This window comes from Empidonax traillii, unplaced genomic scaffold (assembly GCF_003031625.1).
Source record: "Empidonax traillii isolate 1590-97213 ecotype Southwest subspecies unplaced genomic scaffold, ASM303162v1 scaffold16:size2589160, whole genome shotgun sequence".
Classification (NCBI taxonomy): Eukaryota; Metazoa; Chordata; class Aves; order Passeriformes; family Tyrannidae; genus Empidonax; species Empidonax traillii.
Window position 1 is genome coordinate 1,120,717 of NW_020955209.1, and position 18,614 is coordinate 1,139,330.

General features: G+C 45.2%; 1 protein-coding gene across 5 annotated transcripts in view; it reads left to right on the forward strand.

Moving 5' to 3' along the window:
• Positions 1-18,614, forward strand: part of PRDM1 (PR/SET domain 1) — a 56,109-nt gene that overhangs the window by 20,418 nt on the left and 17,077 nt on the right. The window contains exons 1-2 of one of the 5 annotated variants that reach the window (XM_027895197.1): positions 11,426-11,574; positions 13,072-13,320. In XM_027895197.1, the coding sequence (XP_027750998.1) occupies positions 13,138-13,320 (183 nt within the window). In that variant the 5' untranslated portion in view covers positions 11,426-11,574; positions 13,072-13,137. Of the gene's footprint in view, positions 1-11,425; positions 11,575-12,493; positions 12,819-13,038; positions 13,321-17,431; positions 18,143-18,614 lie in introns of those variants that run through there. The other 4 variants (XM_027895161.1, XM_027895171.1, XM_027895152.1 and 1 more) reach the window with 4 other exon arrangements.

The window sequence follows — 18,614 nt, forward strand, 5'->3', positions numbered from 1 at the left end:
TGAAAGGGCACATGGGGATGGAGAGCGTGCCATGTTTGCTTAGATCAGGACAGGAAAGAAGTGCAGTGCAGATGAGGAACCAGCAGGGACAGAAACTGGCTTGATGGGAAGACTTGGCACACAGGAGCCTGGGTGTGGGAGTGGAAGATGGGAGTGACTGGAAAGGGAAACTACAAGAGGGGTCAGGAGGAACAAGCTGAGGACTTGCTGGGCAAGGAAACCAATCAGAAGTCTGAGACAAGGTCTGTGAGAAGGAAGAACAAACTCCACACCAAACCTGGCATGAAATCAAGATGCCTGAAAGCAGTCATTCCTCTGCTTTCAGCAAGTCTCCCGGGGAAATTCACCAACAGAAGTGTCCTATCCCTTACAACGCTTGTGCTGACCTTGCCAAAAACAACCATATGGTTGCTCTGAGCCAGGTCTGCCAGCTTCCCTGCAGAAGTCTGCCTGTGGCAGATCATAATATCCTAGCTCTGTTGCTGATCTGTTTGGGAATCAGTGTAGTGCCAGGTCATAACATCTCTGCTTTTTCTATTTCCAGTTTCAAAAATCAGCATAAAAACTGTAGAAAAACATTACTAAAATTGCAAATTCAAGTTCTCCAGACTTAAAGTTGTTTGCCTAACCCCAATTTGATCCTCTTATGCATTATGATACAGTCTTTAATTACTCCTTTAATTACTGTTAACTGGTTACTTGCCTCATTCAGGCATAAGACAAGCTTGCTAGGGGAGATGAATTGGGGTGGTGTAATAAAATGTTATCTTTAAGACACCTCTTCTCTCCATCTCATTTGCTGCAGCATTAGGAAGTAAGATGACCATGGTAGAAAAAAATGCTGCTCTTCTCAGAGCAGGTGAGCTCTGCTCTGAAGAGCTAGGTATTATTTCTTCTGTAATTCTGTATAATATTCATGCCAATTCACCTCAGCAAAGCCTTTTGCAGGTGGGCAATAATTTTAACATCTTCCTGGGTGCCTGATGTGAAGCCCTGCAAAATACAGGGCCATCACAGATGCCAGGAAAAGAAATGCTTTGAACACAGAAAGAAATGTGCTGTGCTGAGTAAATCGGCTGTTCTGCATCCCAAAATTAATGTATGCTTTTGATGTTAATGTCATTGTGTCTCCATAGCCCTTCTGCAGAGAGAGAATAGCAATAATACCTTCATCAACATATGGGGGAGGTATTGTGAAAATCAGATTAGTCATTATTTGATGTTTGTGAGGCGTTCTAGTGCTGCTGTTCTGATGAGCAAAGCGGAAAACTACAAGACAAAATTGGTTGTCTTCATTTGAATGGTCTGTGGTTAAAGTAAGGTACTGGGCCTTTCAAGGAGAAAGGAGTTTTAAAAAAATCTGGAAAAATGACTCTTTTAGTCAGCACTCTTCTTTCTGAACACCGAATGAAGTGAGGAAAAAGATGGTGCATCATATGCCAGGAGTGCAGAACTGAGTTTCTTAACACAGTCCTAGATCTCCTGGCATCTCCTACCAATCGAAAGAGTGCCTGAGTTTGCACCATAATAGGTCTCCATTTACTGACATTTTGGAGCGTTTGTCTCACTGCAAAGCTTGGGGGTTTCTATGTGAAACTGTTGTCTTGCAAATCTGATGGTTCGCTGTAAGTTTTTACAGAACTTTGACTCAGTTTCAGGGAAGGAGGAATGAAGAAGCAGAAGAGTGAACTTCTGGAAGCTGAAACCCTCCTTTCCCTGGGTTTGAGCAATCTGTGCTCTTATGAAACCTTTTGAAATCTCATTTGCTGATGTCTTTCTGACCCCCAAAATTATTCTTGTGCAAATGTTGACACCCAGCAGAGATGAAATCATTGACTTGGGAAAACATATCAAGCTTATCAGAAACTGCAAGATTCCAACAATACAGTAGCAACATCAGCCTTTCCTTTTCTTTTTTTTCCTTGTATTTTTTAAAAAATGTTTGTGGTTGGCAGATGGTATTGTGAATCAGGTTGTACATAACTGAGGGAGCAGAATTTTTTTTCAGTTCATATGAACCCAGATCCATGCCACCTATGAAACTAGTTTTATTTTCTAGTCTTCTGTGTGCTTGATATGTTTACTAATTTTATGTTGACAGTTTTCATTACACACTCACAGAATGTACAAGCAGAACAAGAACTAGATAGGTTTCCCAATTGAATTCAGGCTGTCTGTAAATTTTCTCTGTGTGTTTTACACACAGCTCATGGAAATCAAAGGACATCAAAGTTTCTCCACTGACCACCTGAAATTGGTTAGTCCTCAGTTGTTTTTCTGATGATTCTGACACTAAATTTCTGTGATTTGATTGCTGAAGGAAACTGATTTAAAAGTGGATGGACAAACTATCAGAAAAATGTTGAAGCTTTGGTCTCCTGTATCATGCCATTAGACATCAGGCAGGACAGAAGGAACAATTACAATCTGTTTATTCGTGGACATCTGTGGAGCCAAAAGGTGCATTAAAACTTGATTTCAGATCTTGGATGTTTAGTGTCACAAAGTAATTCCACAAAGAAAACTGTTTCTAAGGAGTTTGCATAGGAGAAGGGAGCTGTCCTATAATAAACTTGGAAAAAATCAAAATAGTCTTGTTGGTTCAAAAACGTCAATTTTGAGCTCTGCTGTTCAAAAGTGAATTTTGGTTTTTTATGTTTTAAATTAAAGGCGTGTCTGAATGTTCATTATCCCTACGATAAAAGTAGTAGAAATAGGTACAAAATGGCTCTTGTGCAATCTTGTAATTTACCTTTATTTTAAACTGGCTTACACATCTTAATACATTATGACAATCAGAATTATCAGGCCACCAGGAGGAGAGGAGTTTGTTTTGTTAATTGCTCTTGTTAAGCCTAATTACAGAACGGGGTGGAGTGGATGTGAGGGGAGGGAGGAATCTGCTAGCAAGAGGAAATTCTAAAATCCTCGGAGCAGTTCCAGACAGTGTGTGTTGAGGAGCGAGAGCGCGGGTGTGGTGTGGTGTGGTGTGCGTGAGCATGCGTGTGTGTGTGTAAGGGTGTGAGAGTGAATGACAGACTTTCCATATGGACTAAAATCCTGAGATGCATAAGCTGGAGGTGGGGAACCTGTGCTGTGTGGACACATGAAGGTACAGCTGAACAAAGAACTGCGCTGTAATTTTCTTTATGAACTCTTTTTTTTTTTTGGGGGGGGGGGAGGGTGGCTGGGACATGATGCAGATTGCTTCCTTTGCTGTTAATTTTTGAGGCTTTTATTAGATTGAGTGTTAAAAAGATTTGCTGATGTGTTGCGCCATTCTTTGATATTACAGGTTGCCACATAGCTGTGGGTTGGTATCCTAAAGCCCTTTGAGACATTTTCCTTCTTCCCGGTGATCTTAGCAGAGATGTGCTGCTTGCAGACTGTGTTATTCGCTTATACTTTCCAATGGAAAGCAAAGAGCCCCTCTGCCCTGCAGTATTCCAGTTTGTTTATGTGCCCCACATAATGCTGTTGGCGACTTACTGTGCCTGACCTGCATTGTTAGCCCCCTCCGCTGCCTCGGGAGCCTCCGGCACAGAAGTTTCTGATAAGGCAGTTTCAAACGAGCCAGACGCAAAGTGAATGATTCCATAACAAATCTGTGTTCTTCTGCGGGGTATGTTACCTGACTTGTTTGCTGCCAAGGTGGTTTTATTGTTTTGGCTACTGGGTGGAGGGAGGAGACTAGAACAGCAGACGAGTCACGCTTTTGTTTTGCTTAATTAAAACGTACACTTTAAATAAAACCTTTTAGTGCCATGAATTAAATGGCATTGCAATCCTGCACAAGAAGAAAAATGCTACTGCTGTTGTAGCTGACAGCTGAGTGGTTAGATGGCCAGCGTGGGTCTGAGGCTCAGAAGCCTTTTCTTTGCTGGCTGGAGATACTGCTGGGTAAATGTGTTTACTTTTTCCTTAGTATTTATACTAGTTAATGTGTCGCACTAGATAAATCTACTTCCTGAGTCCATCTTTCAGCTCGCTCTCTTCCCTTCCAATTGACAAATGGTTTGAGTTTGACACCGTTTTATCAGTTGAGCCCCTGCTGGGTGCTGCATGCCTGCTTGTTTCTGCTTTATCATGAAAAGTGAATTATCTGCGATATTTTGCTACCATCTAACTAGCAGTTGGCAGGCTTTTCTATATGAACTGATTTAGCTTTCAGCAAGGGGAAGCTGTTGTCTTTCACTGTAAAGCCGTGTTGTTGCTCTCCAGGAAAACAAAAGATCCCGGAGCTTTCTGCACCACAATCTGCTGCTGTCCCACTTTCAAGGAGGTGTTTTGTTTGTTGCGGCAGCTTCCTATCTTAAAATGATAAATTGAGCGGACATGTGTGCTGTTTTAAACCACTGTCTCCAGGGCTTTGTGTTCACTTAGGATAAAATACATTATTTTGTGGTAGGCTCTGATTTAAACTTGATTTAAATTTGGTTTAAAGATTACAGAGCAGAAGGGAAAGCATCAACATCTTCAGCAGTGGTAGTGTGAAGAGAAATAGCTGTCAGAAGAACTCTACTGACTTAACCTCAAGTGGGTTGCAAATGCATTAGGGATTCATTAATATTAATAGTGGAATAGACATTTCCTGCTTTTGTTTGACATCTTCCACGCTCTGGTTTTTTTTTTTTTTAAGAGCAACTTGAAGTGCAGTTTTAACACTTATTCAGTTTACTACAAGGATGATAAGCTAAAGTTAAACAGAAGGAGACCTCTGGATGTGTGGGTTTGGTCTCAGGGAGTCCTGGAATTTGGTGCTGGGCCTTAGAGAAAAAATGTGGTAAACTCTTGGGTGAGGCTTTCAGGGCAGTTTGCAAAATGGATCTGCTAGGTACTACTGCAACCAGAATAAACTATTGTCAAAACAAATTGTTCCATGGGGGTGACAGGAAGGTCACTATCAAAATGGCATGTAAAGGTTATTAGCTGTGTAGATTTCCAAGGTGAAGACTGTATTGGCTTGATCACAAGTTCAGGGGTGAAAAGAGAAAATCCAGACCATCCTTGAGTCTCCTAATATTTTGTGATGTTGGCTGAACAGTTCAGTTTGAAAAATAATAGATCCAAGGTAATTTTTACTTGTTTTCCATCTTCTAAATCCTGTGCTGCACATTTTTTCATGCTTCTGTTTTGTCATCAGCAGACTTCTAACATTTCTTCCAGGAAAATAAGACGGAAATTTGAGAAAAACAACAAATATATTTGAGACATAAAGTAAAACCAAGAACATTGTCAGCACCAAGAGGAAGTGCAATGATCGTTTTTTAGCATCACAGTTTCACCCACTGAGCCCTTTAAATAAGAGAACTTGTGACAGTGAATGGGGCAGGGTCTTGTTTTTTTACAGAAAACACAGTTAATAGTCTCAGTCCATAAAATGTTAAAAGAAAACAGGTAAGCACACACAAAGACCTAGTCTGGCAGGTCTAGTGATGCAGCAGCTACCAATGCAGAAGTGCACGTGAGTTTGGCAGCTCTTACTGATAGGGCAATTTGAATTGTCAGTGTGCGTCTGCTCTACTTGTTGAGCCTAATGAAAAGTACAGTTTAATCACTGGTGTGCCAAATTGACCATGATTAGCTGTTATTGCAGATTAGCGCATTGTCTGGGGCTCCAGAATTATTGATCCGGGTGCTGTGCTCTGGTGTTTTCTGTGCCCTCTATCGTAACCTCTTCTTAATGCTTAGGGGAGAGAAGCAGGAAAGGAGAGTAGGAGGGAAGAAGTCCAGATGGGAAGAAAACAGGTCCTGAAAAGACCACATAGGAACTAGGTCAGGTACTCTGGAGATTAAAGAAGCATGCTTCATCCCTGGACGCAGGAGGCAGGGACAAGTAGCATACAATTACGAGGAATTAGAACGGCAACAAGTAGTGCAGATTTATCAGCTTTAATTGTCTATTGTCAGGACAGAGCCCTTCTTGTAGATCAGGCGCTGCCAATGCTTTAATACCTCTAATGGACTCTCTATTGTGGGATTATCTCTCCTAAGGACAATGTATTTCTTAAAAGTAGTTGTTTTGGGAAAGGGAGGGAAAAAAAAAGAAGACAAAAAAAAGTATCTGCAGCCCTCTTTTTTTTTTTTTTTTTTTTTTTCTTCTCTGGTTTGTCACATTCTGCAGGAAGTAGCTGAGAGCCCAGTGTTGCTCTTCTGTCAGCAGCGCTATTCCTTCAGGGGAACTGATAGATACCTATTGAACATTAACCCCCTTTGCTCCACCTTCCCCAACGAGCTCCTCCAGAAACAATAGCTGGTTGATAAAGAGCAGATAAGCAAGGACACCCGGCTTAAGAATCTCTCTGCTATCTTTATTTTAAAAGCTTTCCTGGGTTTTGCAAAGTAAACATTACAACATTTAAAGAAGGATAAGGTGTCAACTATTTAATGAGAAGTTGTGTTTAATAGCAGAGGAATTCTTCCCTCCCCCACCCAACACATAGGTATGAAAAGACTGTTATTTCACCACCCTGAGGTAGGAGAGGTGAAGAAATGACAACTGTACTCTTAGAAGATTAAAAAGTGGTCCTTCGGACCAACCCTACCAGATTCCCTAATCAGCTCTAAACATACAGTTACTGTATTTTGAATCCTTTGGTCCTAGATGCACGGTAGTCACATTGCTAGATCTGTGATAATCTGTGGGTAAATATTTTCATTTCCACCACATGCACTTTGTCATGGTGTGTAGCTGTTGTTTCTGTTAATCTGTTTTGAAACGCACTCTGTGGCCAGCTCTTTGTCTGAGAAAAGTGGCGTGGTTCCACCCATGGATCTCACCCTCCTTCTGCTGCGTTCATCAGCTCCGGGAGACTGGTAAACCCAGAGAGTATCTGAAATGAAAACGGAATTGTGTATGGGCAGAATCTGAAGTTTCACTATTGTTCATATCATGTCTTACCAGGCAGGTTTAACAGAGAACACCCCAAAAAGTGTCATGACTGCCATGCTGGGAAGAGACATAAAAGTTGAAATAATGCAGTTAATTCTGAGGTGGCTTCGTTATTTCAGCTTGTTCTGGGGTGATACATGAAATATTCACAGGAGTGAGCCTTCTAATGTATTTATGCCATCCTATCCCTCTTCTCTGACAATTTAGAAATCAACCTATTTTAAATGAAAGTTTTCCAAACACACCAGTTTTTCATCCCCTTGTCACCAGTGAGGTTGAAAAGTAGTTGGAATGGTTTGGCCTGTTGTCATTTATTTTTCCTCAGACTCAGCTGCAATAGATAGAATATTCAAAAGTCCATGTTTGGGATGTGAAAGGTTGATTTTTGTGCTCAGGTTTTCTTGTCCAATATGAACTTAGGTTCATAGAAACATGCAATGACAATAAAAGTGTTGTTGTATGGGCTTCTGGTTGTCATTGTTACCTTTCCCAAGACCATCATTGCTCAGAAGTGCGATGGGAAGGCTGATGGTAGACAAGAAGGGAACAACTGTGGTCCACCTTCTCACAGAGCCTTCTTGCCCTCCTGACAGCAGGCCTATACAGCCTTGTCTCCTTCTCAAACTCAAGCCTCAACAAGAGGAAATGGCTGAAGCTTAGTTCTTGCTTCTGTGTGCTGGGAGAATGTTTTTATTCCATTGGAGGATTGTTCTGGCTTATTCGTATGTCATTTGAGCAGTATTTTAATAAGGCCTTGCTGGAAACAAAAAGGGATATGGTATTTTAGTTTGACTCCTTTTTTCTCTTTTTAAGGAAAATTTCTTGAGAGGATAAAACAACAGAAACCAAAAGTGATGTTAAGGCTTGCACTAGGCAGTAGCTGAGAGTGCAGCCAAAAGATCGGCTCTTGGTAGTGCTCAGCTGAGACAAAAATAAACATTTGGCATTTGGAAGTGCTACAAGGCAATGACCAGGGTGCTCTGTAATTAAAAGCAGTCCCTGAAAGCTGCATGTGTTAATTCAAAAGCCTCCTCGTTACACCACACACCACCCCAAATGCCCTTGCAAAAACCTTCAATGTAGATTCAAGTGCAATTTTAATTTCTCTCCTTATAGGCAATACCATGCTAAAGTTGTCTAGGGCATACAAAGCCTCTGAGATCATATCTGAAACCTATAGGCACTGTTTTACAAAGGTCAGGCCAGTCTCTGAGAAGATGGCTGTAACTTTTCCTGTTGCACAGTCACTAGAGTGTGCTGGGTCTCTCTTTCCCTTGAATCTGACAGCAACCACGTTTTCAAAAACGTGGCTCCATAACGTGAATGTGTATCAGAACTTGAAAGCAAGTTCTTCTTAGAGTTTGATTTCTCAGTTGGCTTTTAAAAGATGTGCAGTCGTGCAACTACACGGTGTACCTTCTTCAAGTAATGACCACAACTGGTCCCCAAATGTTTACCAGCACAAGGATGCCTACATGCAGGAAGTGGGAAATGGGGGTGGGTCTGGTAGTTACCCTTGATGTGGTCAATCTGCCACTGACCTTGTTTGGGGAAGGGGAAGGGGAGGATGTGAAAATGAGACTCTTCTTTAATCTCTTGTGTGCATTTTATCTCCCCTCCAACTTTCAGAAGAAATTTCATCTATTAGAGCCAGTTCCCTTCCCTCCTTCTTCCCCTTACAGCAGGCAGGGATAACAGCAGCAGCGGCAGCTGAGGCTGAGTTGCGCAGGCTTGTTGTTGAGCTGAAGTGGTGATAGCATCAAAGGAAATGGATGGGGATTTCTGAGATCAGAGCTGTTAGGGCCATTCATGATTTGTTGCCAGGCTGAAAGCTGCTGGAGAGGAGAGCTGCCTGAGAAATGCTGATTAATACAGTAATTGAGGTTTTCTCTGAGCGAGAAGGGAAAAAATAAAATATGACTAAAAATGTTCTTTTTGAAATGAACAACATTTTGAGATTGCACATTCCAGACAATAGCAGCTACTGGCACAAACGATTTCTATAAAAGAGCAGAAAACTTCTGGTTGAACAGGGCGTCTTTTTATGTTTCTCTCTTAAGGAGGAAGGTCAGAAGGTCAGTCTATATATTTCTTTAATGGCAGAGTTTCCTTTGTGTTTCTTACTTCAGTACATATTCTTAACAATTTGTTTCTGTCTCTTTTTCTTGATAAACTTGGTTTTATTCCAGATCAGGCACTGTTAGGCTAGACCTGCACAACAGTGAAACCCCTTCTCCTGCACTACTCAGCTTCACTGAGGCACCTGGAGCCAATTTCAGGATAGCCTCAGAGTGTGCCTCAGAGATATTTGAAGTCCATAGGTTTCATAGGCTGTACTTGCCTCCTCAGGCTCCAGGGAAAGAGCTGCACTGACCTGGGATAGTGGCATCCTCCTGTCCTGAGGAACATTTTACTTCATCTGATCTGATCTAATCTCTGATTCCTCTTTTTTTCCAGCCCCAAAGCATTCTCAGTTCCTTGAAAAGCAGATTTGCTTTTTTCCCTGCTCTTCTTCACATTAAGAAGATCACTCCCTGAAGGAAACACATCAGCCCTTTCTTCTTGCCCCTTCCCTCCTCCCCTTTTTTGTTTTTCTTTCAAGCTAACAGGGAAGTGAAAAGCTCTGAAACAGCTGCCTCTCGGAGTGAGACTATTTTTTGGTAAAATAATCACCTTCGGTATGACTACATTGTTTTTCTGTTCTATGCAGTGTGACTCAGCATCAGTTAATTAACCCAATCAAGTAGGCCGGATTTCTCTCCTTTAATGAATGGTTCTTCCTACTTCAGAGCCTTCCTAGACCTCATTTTGAATGTGCCTCGGTTTTACTGGGTATATCCAATTACACTTACATCCTTCAGCCCAGCGCTCAGGCCACCTCTCTTGTGGAATTACGCTGTGGTGGCACTTAAGCCAGGACACTGACTTGCCAGCAGTTGCCCTACTTATGTCTGCTGCCACGAGCCCTCCCGTGCTAGTGCATACGGAAGGTCTTTACACAGATATGCTATTCTCAGCATCACAGGCCGAAAATGGCAAGTAATCCTTTCCACACGCCTTTTTATCAGTGGGAGGAGGATCAGGTTAAGGGAAAGGGGTTTGTGTATGCCTGTCAGAGAGACAGACAGGCACCTGATTGCATAAAACCTGCTTTCCCTCCCCCCCCTCCCCGGCCGCCGCTTCTCCCTTTTTCCTGTGAAGAAATACGTTACACCCAGATCACCCTAAAATATAAGTGATGTATGTTTAGAAGAAGAATGTGAAACTGGTTGCCATGTAAAGTGCCTGGAAAGTGATGAGAAATAAGCTTGCAGATGTATGAGAAGAAGGAAAAGTAGTAGAGTTGCCTCACAGTGCAACAGCTAGTGTTCACACTGGGCTGTGGATGGCTATAAATGGAATTGTGCATCACTGTTCCTTCTGAGCCTGAGGACGCCTCACTAAAGAGGCAGGACCACTGAAGGAAGTAAGGCATCTGGTTGTTTTGTAATGAGAAGCAGGAATGCTCTTAATAATAAACAAACAGGACATTGTATGCCATCATCACAGGATGTCCTTCCTTCAGCCAGCATGCTGACTTGGATCGGAGGAAAAAAAATTGGGTGCGGGGATCTGCTGATTGCTCTACCAATCCTCCTTCCATCACCAGCATGTTCCTGGATGGTCACTTACACATTGCCCTATGCAAGATCTGTGCTCATTTTCTTACCACACTGTGAAGGAGGCAACGGGTTTGGAAATACTGACTGCTGTACCCTGCTGTTGTGAGCTTCCCTGCTGTTAATCTAGGGAGAGGGGGAAGGTTTTCTTTAAGGGAAGAAACAGAAATGTTTTTCCCAGCTCCTTTTAAAGGCATTGATTAGAAGGAGACTCAGGAAAGGGATGTAATCAAAACTCTGAAACTCCCAAATGCGACATCATCTCAAGTGAAGTAGTGTTATGATCTCAAGTGAAGTAGTGTTATGATTGTTAAGGTTTGGGAGCAAGCACTGTGAATCGAGTTTGAAATCAATATTCCTTGGGAACTTGGGAGTAATTTTAATTGTTATTTTTTATAACATTCTATCAAGCCAAACTGCGGAAGAACGAAAGCGGGCATGTGTTGAACTCCGGAGCTTAAAAATAGCACGAGAAACAGATTTCTAGTAAAAGCTGCCTCAGGTGCGCTCTGCGCGAAGTGCCCGCCCGGCAGACCGAGGCGGCGGGGCAGCGCCGCAGCTCTCGCTGCTGACGTCTGGGTCGAAAGGGAAGGGCGGGGGGGGGGGGGGAGAAAAAGAAAAAAGTGATGTAAAAAAACCAACGCGGGTGGGCTGGGCGGGGGCAGGGGCCGCAGGTAGGGTCCCACCTCCCGCGCTGTGGGGAGAGGGGCCGAGGGAAGGAGGGAGGGAGGGAGGGGCCGATGCGAGAGCGCGGGCGGGCGGGCGAGTGGCGGGCGGGCCGTGGCGAGCGGAGCGTGCGGCTGTGGCAGGCGGCCCCCCAGCGTTCCCCAGCGGCAAGAGCAGCAGCACCTGTCTGACAGCGGGGGAGGGAGGAGCGGGAGGGGAGCGGCGGCTGGAGGTGTGAGTCAGTCTCCCGGGGACCCGGCCGCTGGAAGGAAGGAGAAATGTTTACTCTGTAGAGATGAGCCAGGTTTGCCGCCGCCGGTGGGCTTCGGTGTGGAAACGCGCGCGGACTCTGCCCCGGTAAGGAGCGCGATGCCGTCCCCCCTTCACACCCGTCTCCACCTCCCCGGCTCCTGCTTCTCGCCCGCCCCGGCGCCCGCGGGACGGAGCAAAAGTTTCCTCGTCGCCTCTCCCGGATCGAGAGCGCTCTTCTGATCGGCATTAACCCTTTCGCTCCGCCGCGCAGCTGTCACCAGCACCACCACCCCTTCCCCCGCGGCCTGAGTTTCGCTGTTAGCCCCCTCTCCCCATATGACGCCGAGGGTCCGTCGCTGTCGCACCGCTCGCCCCGACCGCACTGGGGACGGGGCGCGGGGCTCGTCCCGCGGCGGCCGCGGGGGGAAGCTGAGTGCCGCGACCCCTGCCCCAGCCTCTCCGGGCGGCCCGGCCGTGCCTCCCGGCAGTGGCGGTCCCAGGGGAGCTCTGGGGGTCTCCCCCGAGCGCCAAGTCAGTCAGACCTGAACCTCTTTCTCGGAAGATCGTGCGCTTTCAGTCTTCGCGTTTCGTTTTTCCCGGAGGAGGGGTGTGAACTTCGTAGTAGTTGCGTATTCGAAAAGGAAAAATGAAGGGATCTTACGCTGGATTGAGTGACATTCCCAGCTACTGGCGTAGGCACAGATTTTGTTGAACCTTATGGAAAGAGCCTGACCCTAATACCTGCTCGAGGATAGCTTTGATAACAGCGCTTCTGTCCTGAACAGACCGAGGGACTGAAGGACTTGCTGGAATTATCCTGCTAGGCTCATATGTAGTGCTTTGAGATAGTAATTCTAGGAGGTATCATCAAAATCAAAAGGGATGGACCGCTTTTTAAAAAATATTTATTTGTTTCCCCTGCTCCTGTTCTGTTTTGACCCCCAAAATTGTGTTGAAGAGCTTTGTGCAGGGCTGCTGCTGCTACGGTGATGCTGGCAGGATGTCGGCTTTCTCAGCCTTCCATGCCAAAGGATAAGGGGACGTCAGGAGGAGGCGGGGGGGCCAGGTTGTTTTGAAAGTTGTTTGTGTGTTGAAAGCCGGTGGGAAAGTTCAGGCTTCCCCATTTGGAAGAGGCAAGGCTGGGTTCCGCTCTTCCAACATGCGCTTTCCATTTTTAGCTTCATTCAGACGCAGACAGCGGCTCCTTTCCTCTTCCTCTCCTTGTTTGTGACACTTTTCTGAGGCAGCTTTTCCACAGGCGACTAAGTGGTCTCGCGGCCATGACCCCACGTTTTCTTCAGCACGGAATATTTTTTTCTCTGAAGCATTAAGGAAAGGGTCTGAAAGAGGTAAAGCAGTTGTCAGCCTAGGGATTTTTTCCTCTGATTTTGTTCCCTCATTATTACCAAGGCTGGCATTTTAAGGCGCTGCTTCAGTCACAGCAGCTTCGTTTACACTGCTTTTTGGCTATTACTCAACTGTACCAACTATCCTGCATACGCTTTTAAAGTGTCACAGACTACTGTATTAGTCACGCTGTATCAACGGAAACCACAACACTGAAGGACAATGAGGATTAAAGGCTGTTTTCTTTTTTTCCAGGCTGCTACACAGTGTAGCTCGAACACTGTGAGTTTCAAGAATCTGGTGAAAGGGAGAGAGTGGACAATGAAAATGGACATGGAGGATGCTGACATGACTCTGTGGACAGAAGCTGATTTTGAAGAGAAGTGTACATACATTGTAAATGATCACCCGTTGGATCCCAGTGCCGATGGAGGCACCCTAACTCAGGCAGAGGCTTCCTTGCCAAGGAACTTGACTTTTAAATATGCATCTAACTGCAAAGAGGTAAGCGGCAACACTCTGGGGAAGGTTGGAGTCAGACAAGGCACATCACAGCGCTTTGGAAAGCGTGTGCCTGTCTTTGATTCTTTTACATAGACAAACACACGCCCTACCAACAACAACAAAAGCTGCCCACTAGCTTTTATTATGGGACCCTAATAACTTTTTTAAGAAACTGTGAGATGGTCATCTGTTGTGTAATATTTTCATTGAAAATTGCAGCCAACTTATCCCTGACACTGGTTCTGTACCAATTCGCAAACAGTTAAATTTTCACGCAATTTGAACAGCATCTGAATAAGCATATTTAAACTGTGGGGTAGTTCTCTGTGCCAATTTCTAGACTGCTGTTTGCCAGGACCATTCATTGCCTCTGGCTCAGAGATTAAAGTGCCTCGGTTGTCCAATAAATAGCTTTAAAAAACATAGAGGGGGGAAAAAACCCCCCAAATTCCTGGAAATGTGTTTAATTATTTCTTTTTTGTTTCCCTTTGGTTATGAAATTGCTTTATTCTTTTCGTAAACTTGTTGTATTCCCGACTTCCTAAATTCTTAAAAACTCCAGCGCTCTGGTTAAGGAAGTAATGGTAGGACTGTAGCAAGCTTGACAGAAGGGTGGCCGTAGCTTAAATTAACTTTTGTTTATCTGGGACAGTATCTTCACTGGTAGCTAGCTGCGTGAGTCTGTCCTATCCTTGTCCCTGGAGTGGGTACATTCTTTGTTGTTGTTTCAGAAGGGCTGGAAAGAAATGAGCCCGGATGAGCAATTTGGTTTTGTGTTTACTCCTTCATATAGAGTAGCTATTATAGCTAGGTGTGATGTTCGTAGGGTAATAACCCAAGGGACAACCCTTCATTTCTCCTTGTGCTGAGACTTGTGGTATAGCAACTATTACCTGTGCTTCTGCTTTGGCTAAACACACTGACCACAGAGCTGAAAAGAAGAGGTACACTCATCCGTGCCTATCAAATATTTCCTTCCAGAGCAGGTACTTGTTTAATCCTGTGTACAGAAATAGGGCCAGACTCCCAGCTGAAGGGTGTTGACACCGTGGAATTTAGCTTGGCAGTGCCTAATACAGTGCCTAGTAGGTTTGGTAAGAGGTAAAAGCTAAATTCTCCGTAAAATCACTCTTCTCTTCCCATCCGCCCTGCCCTGCCCTGCAGAACTTTGGCAGAGAAAGGTCATGCTCCAGAAAAAAAGTGTGAAACCTTGCTTTGTGTTATTGCATTGTTAGATAGGTTTTACTTTGGCAAGAGCAGGGAAATAAAGCTGTGACTGTTGTATGATGTGAGAGGATTTCTTGGTTGAAGGATGAGCTTGCAGCACGACAGCTCGGGCTGATCCTTGGCAGCCAGCTGGTGACTGGCTGCTGAGGCTGCTTGCTCTCTCTGCCCCTGTTGAGTCGTCCTGTTGCAGCTGGAGATACCTGAAGAGCTTTCAAAATTCCCAGCGCTGTGTTTGGAAACACCGAGATGTAATTTCCTTACTCTCTAGCTTAGATCAGTGTATCAGGGTAGGAGGATTGCTGCCATCTCTGTATAAGAGAGACAGGGGGAGAGGGAAGTTGTTGAAAGATTGTTAGTTCTTCCTTGTAAAATGTGACCTGTGCAGCTCCCTGCTAGTGGGAGTCTGAATATAGGACATCCTCCTTTTGTTCTCCTAAACTCCCCCCGGTCTTTTATTTGTGCTGAATTGCACCTACCGTAAGGAGTAATAGGAACTTTCAAACCCTGACTATCTCTAAGGTAGCTCTGGAAGAAAAGGCTGATATGATGGTTTTTTTGCCCACCTTCTGTGAAAGCTACTGTCCCTACTGCATGTACGGACAGGTCACTCATTTGCTACTCATCTGAAGGGTGAAGTAGTTGTAATTGGCATAATCTGCTTGCATTCTAGCTACTTTTGGCATGAAACATTTTTCTTTCTGTCTGCCTTCGAAGTTTGATTTTGTTCAGTGGGGTCAGGACTGGATGTGTGTATTGCTCCTGCACATCAGTGTTTATGGGGTCAGTGAGGGAGCCTGATTCTGGTTTTGACCTCATGGAAAAGCACTGGAGTCCTGACAGCTTGATAGGGTGGGTTTTTTCACTTACGAAAGGATGAAGTAAGACTTCAGGGGATGCGTGCATGCGTGTTTGGCAGTGGGTTTCAGACGTGAGCTGTCTTCGTTGTTAACTCTGGGGAGAGCTGTGGCTTCATCTGGCCTAGAGTTTTAAATGCTGAGTCAGTTTATTGTCAAAAAACATATATAATACATCGCTTGTGAAATGCTAATACTGTCATGATTAGATCATGAAAATCCTAGTGTTGTGATGATTAGTATTGTGTCTCCGGTTGGATCAGGAAAAGTACTGCGTGCCTTCTTAGGAGGGAGGAAGTACAACTGCTGTTGTTTGGGGAGGGTTGCTTTTTCTGTTTCTTCTCTTTGAATGCTTTGTGGAGCGAGTAGCTCTTCTTTAAAGGTTTGTGCAATTTGCAAGGGAGCCCATGACACGTCATCATACTCTTGTTTATTCTTGGATCTTGATCAGGGACTTTTCTGAAGGACACATTTTTTGTTGTGAGTTCACAGAATGTGTCAGCATTTTAAAAAATGAATTACTACTGCTCACAACATTTTAGGCTGTTAGATTTGCATGAAGTCATTTATTTATTTCTATGCATGAATTATTTATTCTTTCCTCCAGTTTTGGCAATTGTCAAAAAATGAAGAAATGTGGTGTTAGGTTCATGTTCTAAAAGGCCACATGTGAATGATCTTTTCATGCAGACGTTTAAAAACATTGTTTTTCAATAATTTTTTCTTTGGTCTCAGTGCTTAAAGCCCCAACAGCTCTTGATATAAAGTGCCAGTTACTCTGCTATCTTGAGTATTACTAGTGCCTCATCCTGGTCTGTGAGCTTAGACAGAGCAAAACATACCTCAGCAAACCACCCATTGCATTTGTATTTCTCTAATAAGGCCATTTCTTCAGATCCTGAATCAGTGATTTTGGTGAAAGCAATGATTTTGAGCTGTTACAAAGTGTGCCTCACTGACCTTAAACACTTGCTCCCCCCTATTGCTTTTATTCATTTTATATGTTGTCACTGAGGAAAGCATTTTATTTTGTGGCATCACTTTTAGAAAACTGGTCACTGAACAAAGGGGTGAAAATTATGTAATGTAGGACTAGTAGTTAAAAAAAATTTAAAATCAGTGTTATTCCAGGACACATGATGGCCTGTCGTGTTTGCATGTGGAGAATACTGCTGTTCTAATGAAGCCAGTAATGAAGTAAGAGTTAGTTCAGTGTTTTGGAATTTTTAAGCAGCTGAGTGGGTCCCATTGCAAAATACCCTTCCCTTGCAGAGTTATCAGGAGTCGTTGTTTACTTCAGTGCCCTCTCCCCAGACAAGGATGTAGGAGCGTTGATCTTCCGAAGCGCCCTCTCAGATCAGATTTGGGACCGGAGTCCGTCCGGCTCATGGCCGAGGGCCGCGGGCAGGCCGGGATGCGCTGACTGGGCCAGGCGGGCCCCGGGCGTGCCCGGCCCCCGGCGCCGCATTAGGACCCTGGTCAGTTCCAGGGCCGCCGTCCCGGGCTCCCGCCGACCCCGGGCTCCCCACGCCGGGCCTCCCCGCGGGCGGCCGCGCTGTCCCCGCCGGCCCCGCTCGCAGCCGGCCCCGCTCGCAGGCGGTTCCGCGGGAGCGCCCCGGCCCGCTCGGGCAGCGGCGAGCGCAGCTTGGCCGCAGCAGCGCCGTGCGGGCTCGGGCTGCCGCCGGGCTGCGCCTTCCTGCTGGAAATGCTGCCGCACTGAGAGGAGGGATGCGGCGCAGTGCTGGGAGCTCTGAAGCGAGAGGGGCTGAGCGGCTCTGGAGAGGAACCTGTGGGCTCAGTCGCGCGTGTCTGCCGTGCGGCGCGGTCCGGGCCCCGCGGGCAGCGCCCGGGCTCTGTTTTCGGGGAGCGCCCGCGGCTCCCGGCAGGGGCTCCCCGCCGAGGGGACACCTGGCGGACGGAGCTCCGAAGTGCCGCTTTGGCACAGCCCTCCGGCAGCCCGGGAACGGTTCATTCCCGGCTCCAGACCTGGAGTTCCGCCGCTGTCCTGCCTCCTGGCCCTCGGCAGCTCCCTGCTTCCTGACCTCTTATTAAGCCGGCCCTGCTCCTGCGGCGGGGCAGGAGCCCCTGTTGGCTCTGGCAGGGGGTTTGCCGGCAGTTTGGAGCCAACCTGCCTTGCCACTGCTGGCACCCTTCTTCTGGAAGGTGCCCCTCATCGACCTCCACAGCTGAGCTTGTGGGGGGGCATGGTGAAGGCCAAGAATTGCTGACCAGAAAGCCACCCTCAGTTAAAAGTCATCTGGGCAGCTTTAGGCTGGATTAGCAAAATTTCAGTGTTGGCACACACGGCTGTGCAAGAACATCCTCTGCCAAAACAACTTTCTGATGGGTACAGGGTGAGGACTCATCTTTGTGTTCAGCTACACCGGGGAAGAAGCAAACACTGTCTGTAAGGTGGATATCAAACAGTATCTGCTGTGTCAGAGACTGTTTCAAGTTGACTAGTTCAAGGAGTGATTTCTAGAGATTCTGAGAATTTCATTAAAGTCATTTTAATTAAGGCAAAGATATTTTTAAAACCATGAAAAAAGTCAAGCTATCATGTAGTAAAACTGGTGGAGTGTGCTGTAGCTTGGTTGTGAACTTTTCTTGAGAGGGCAGATGGATGTAAATGAAGATATATAGGGAAAATGAGAAGAACATCTGCCTTTTTCAGCTCTTTATGAGACAAGTACAAGCAAGACAAAAATAAAACTGAGCCACTGAGCTTGTTTCAGCATATGGTAGGTGTAGGAAAATTTCTGGAAGTCCTTCTTCTCTCCCTTCAGTCCAGATGCACAGATCAATGGAGCATTTAACTACCTCTAATGCTGATGTTTAAATTTTTTGGTAGTGTGCTGAAACACATGTTGAAATGCAAATGAGTACAAACAGCCACAGCATACACCCAACAATCTGTTTCCAGGTGATTACTTGATTCCATGGCTGTCATTTTCCCCCTTTATTTCAACATTTAACATGAAATTATGCTAGGTAATAGTTGTCTACTGGGATTTTTACTCTTGACCAGTACACAGGCAAGGATTTCTCTATCTCTTTCTTATATGCTAAGGGTCATACAACAGAAGAAAATGTAGCATGAGAAAATCAGAAGGCTTAGCTAATTTGTGAAGGGCTGTCTCCATACAGCCTGGGCTCTCTACCACCCTTTGCTGAGAAGGACTGTTAAAAAGAAAAGCTCACTGAAATGAGCTA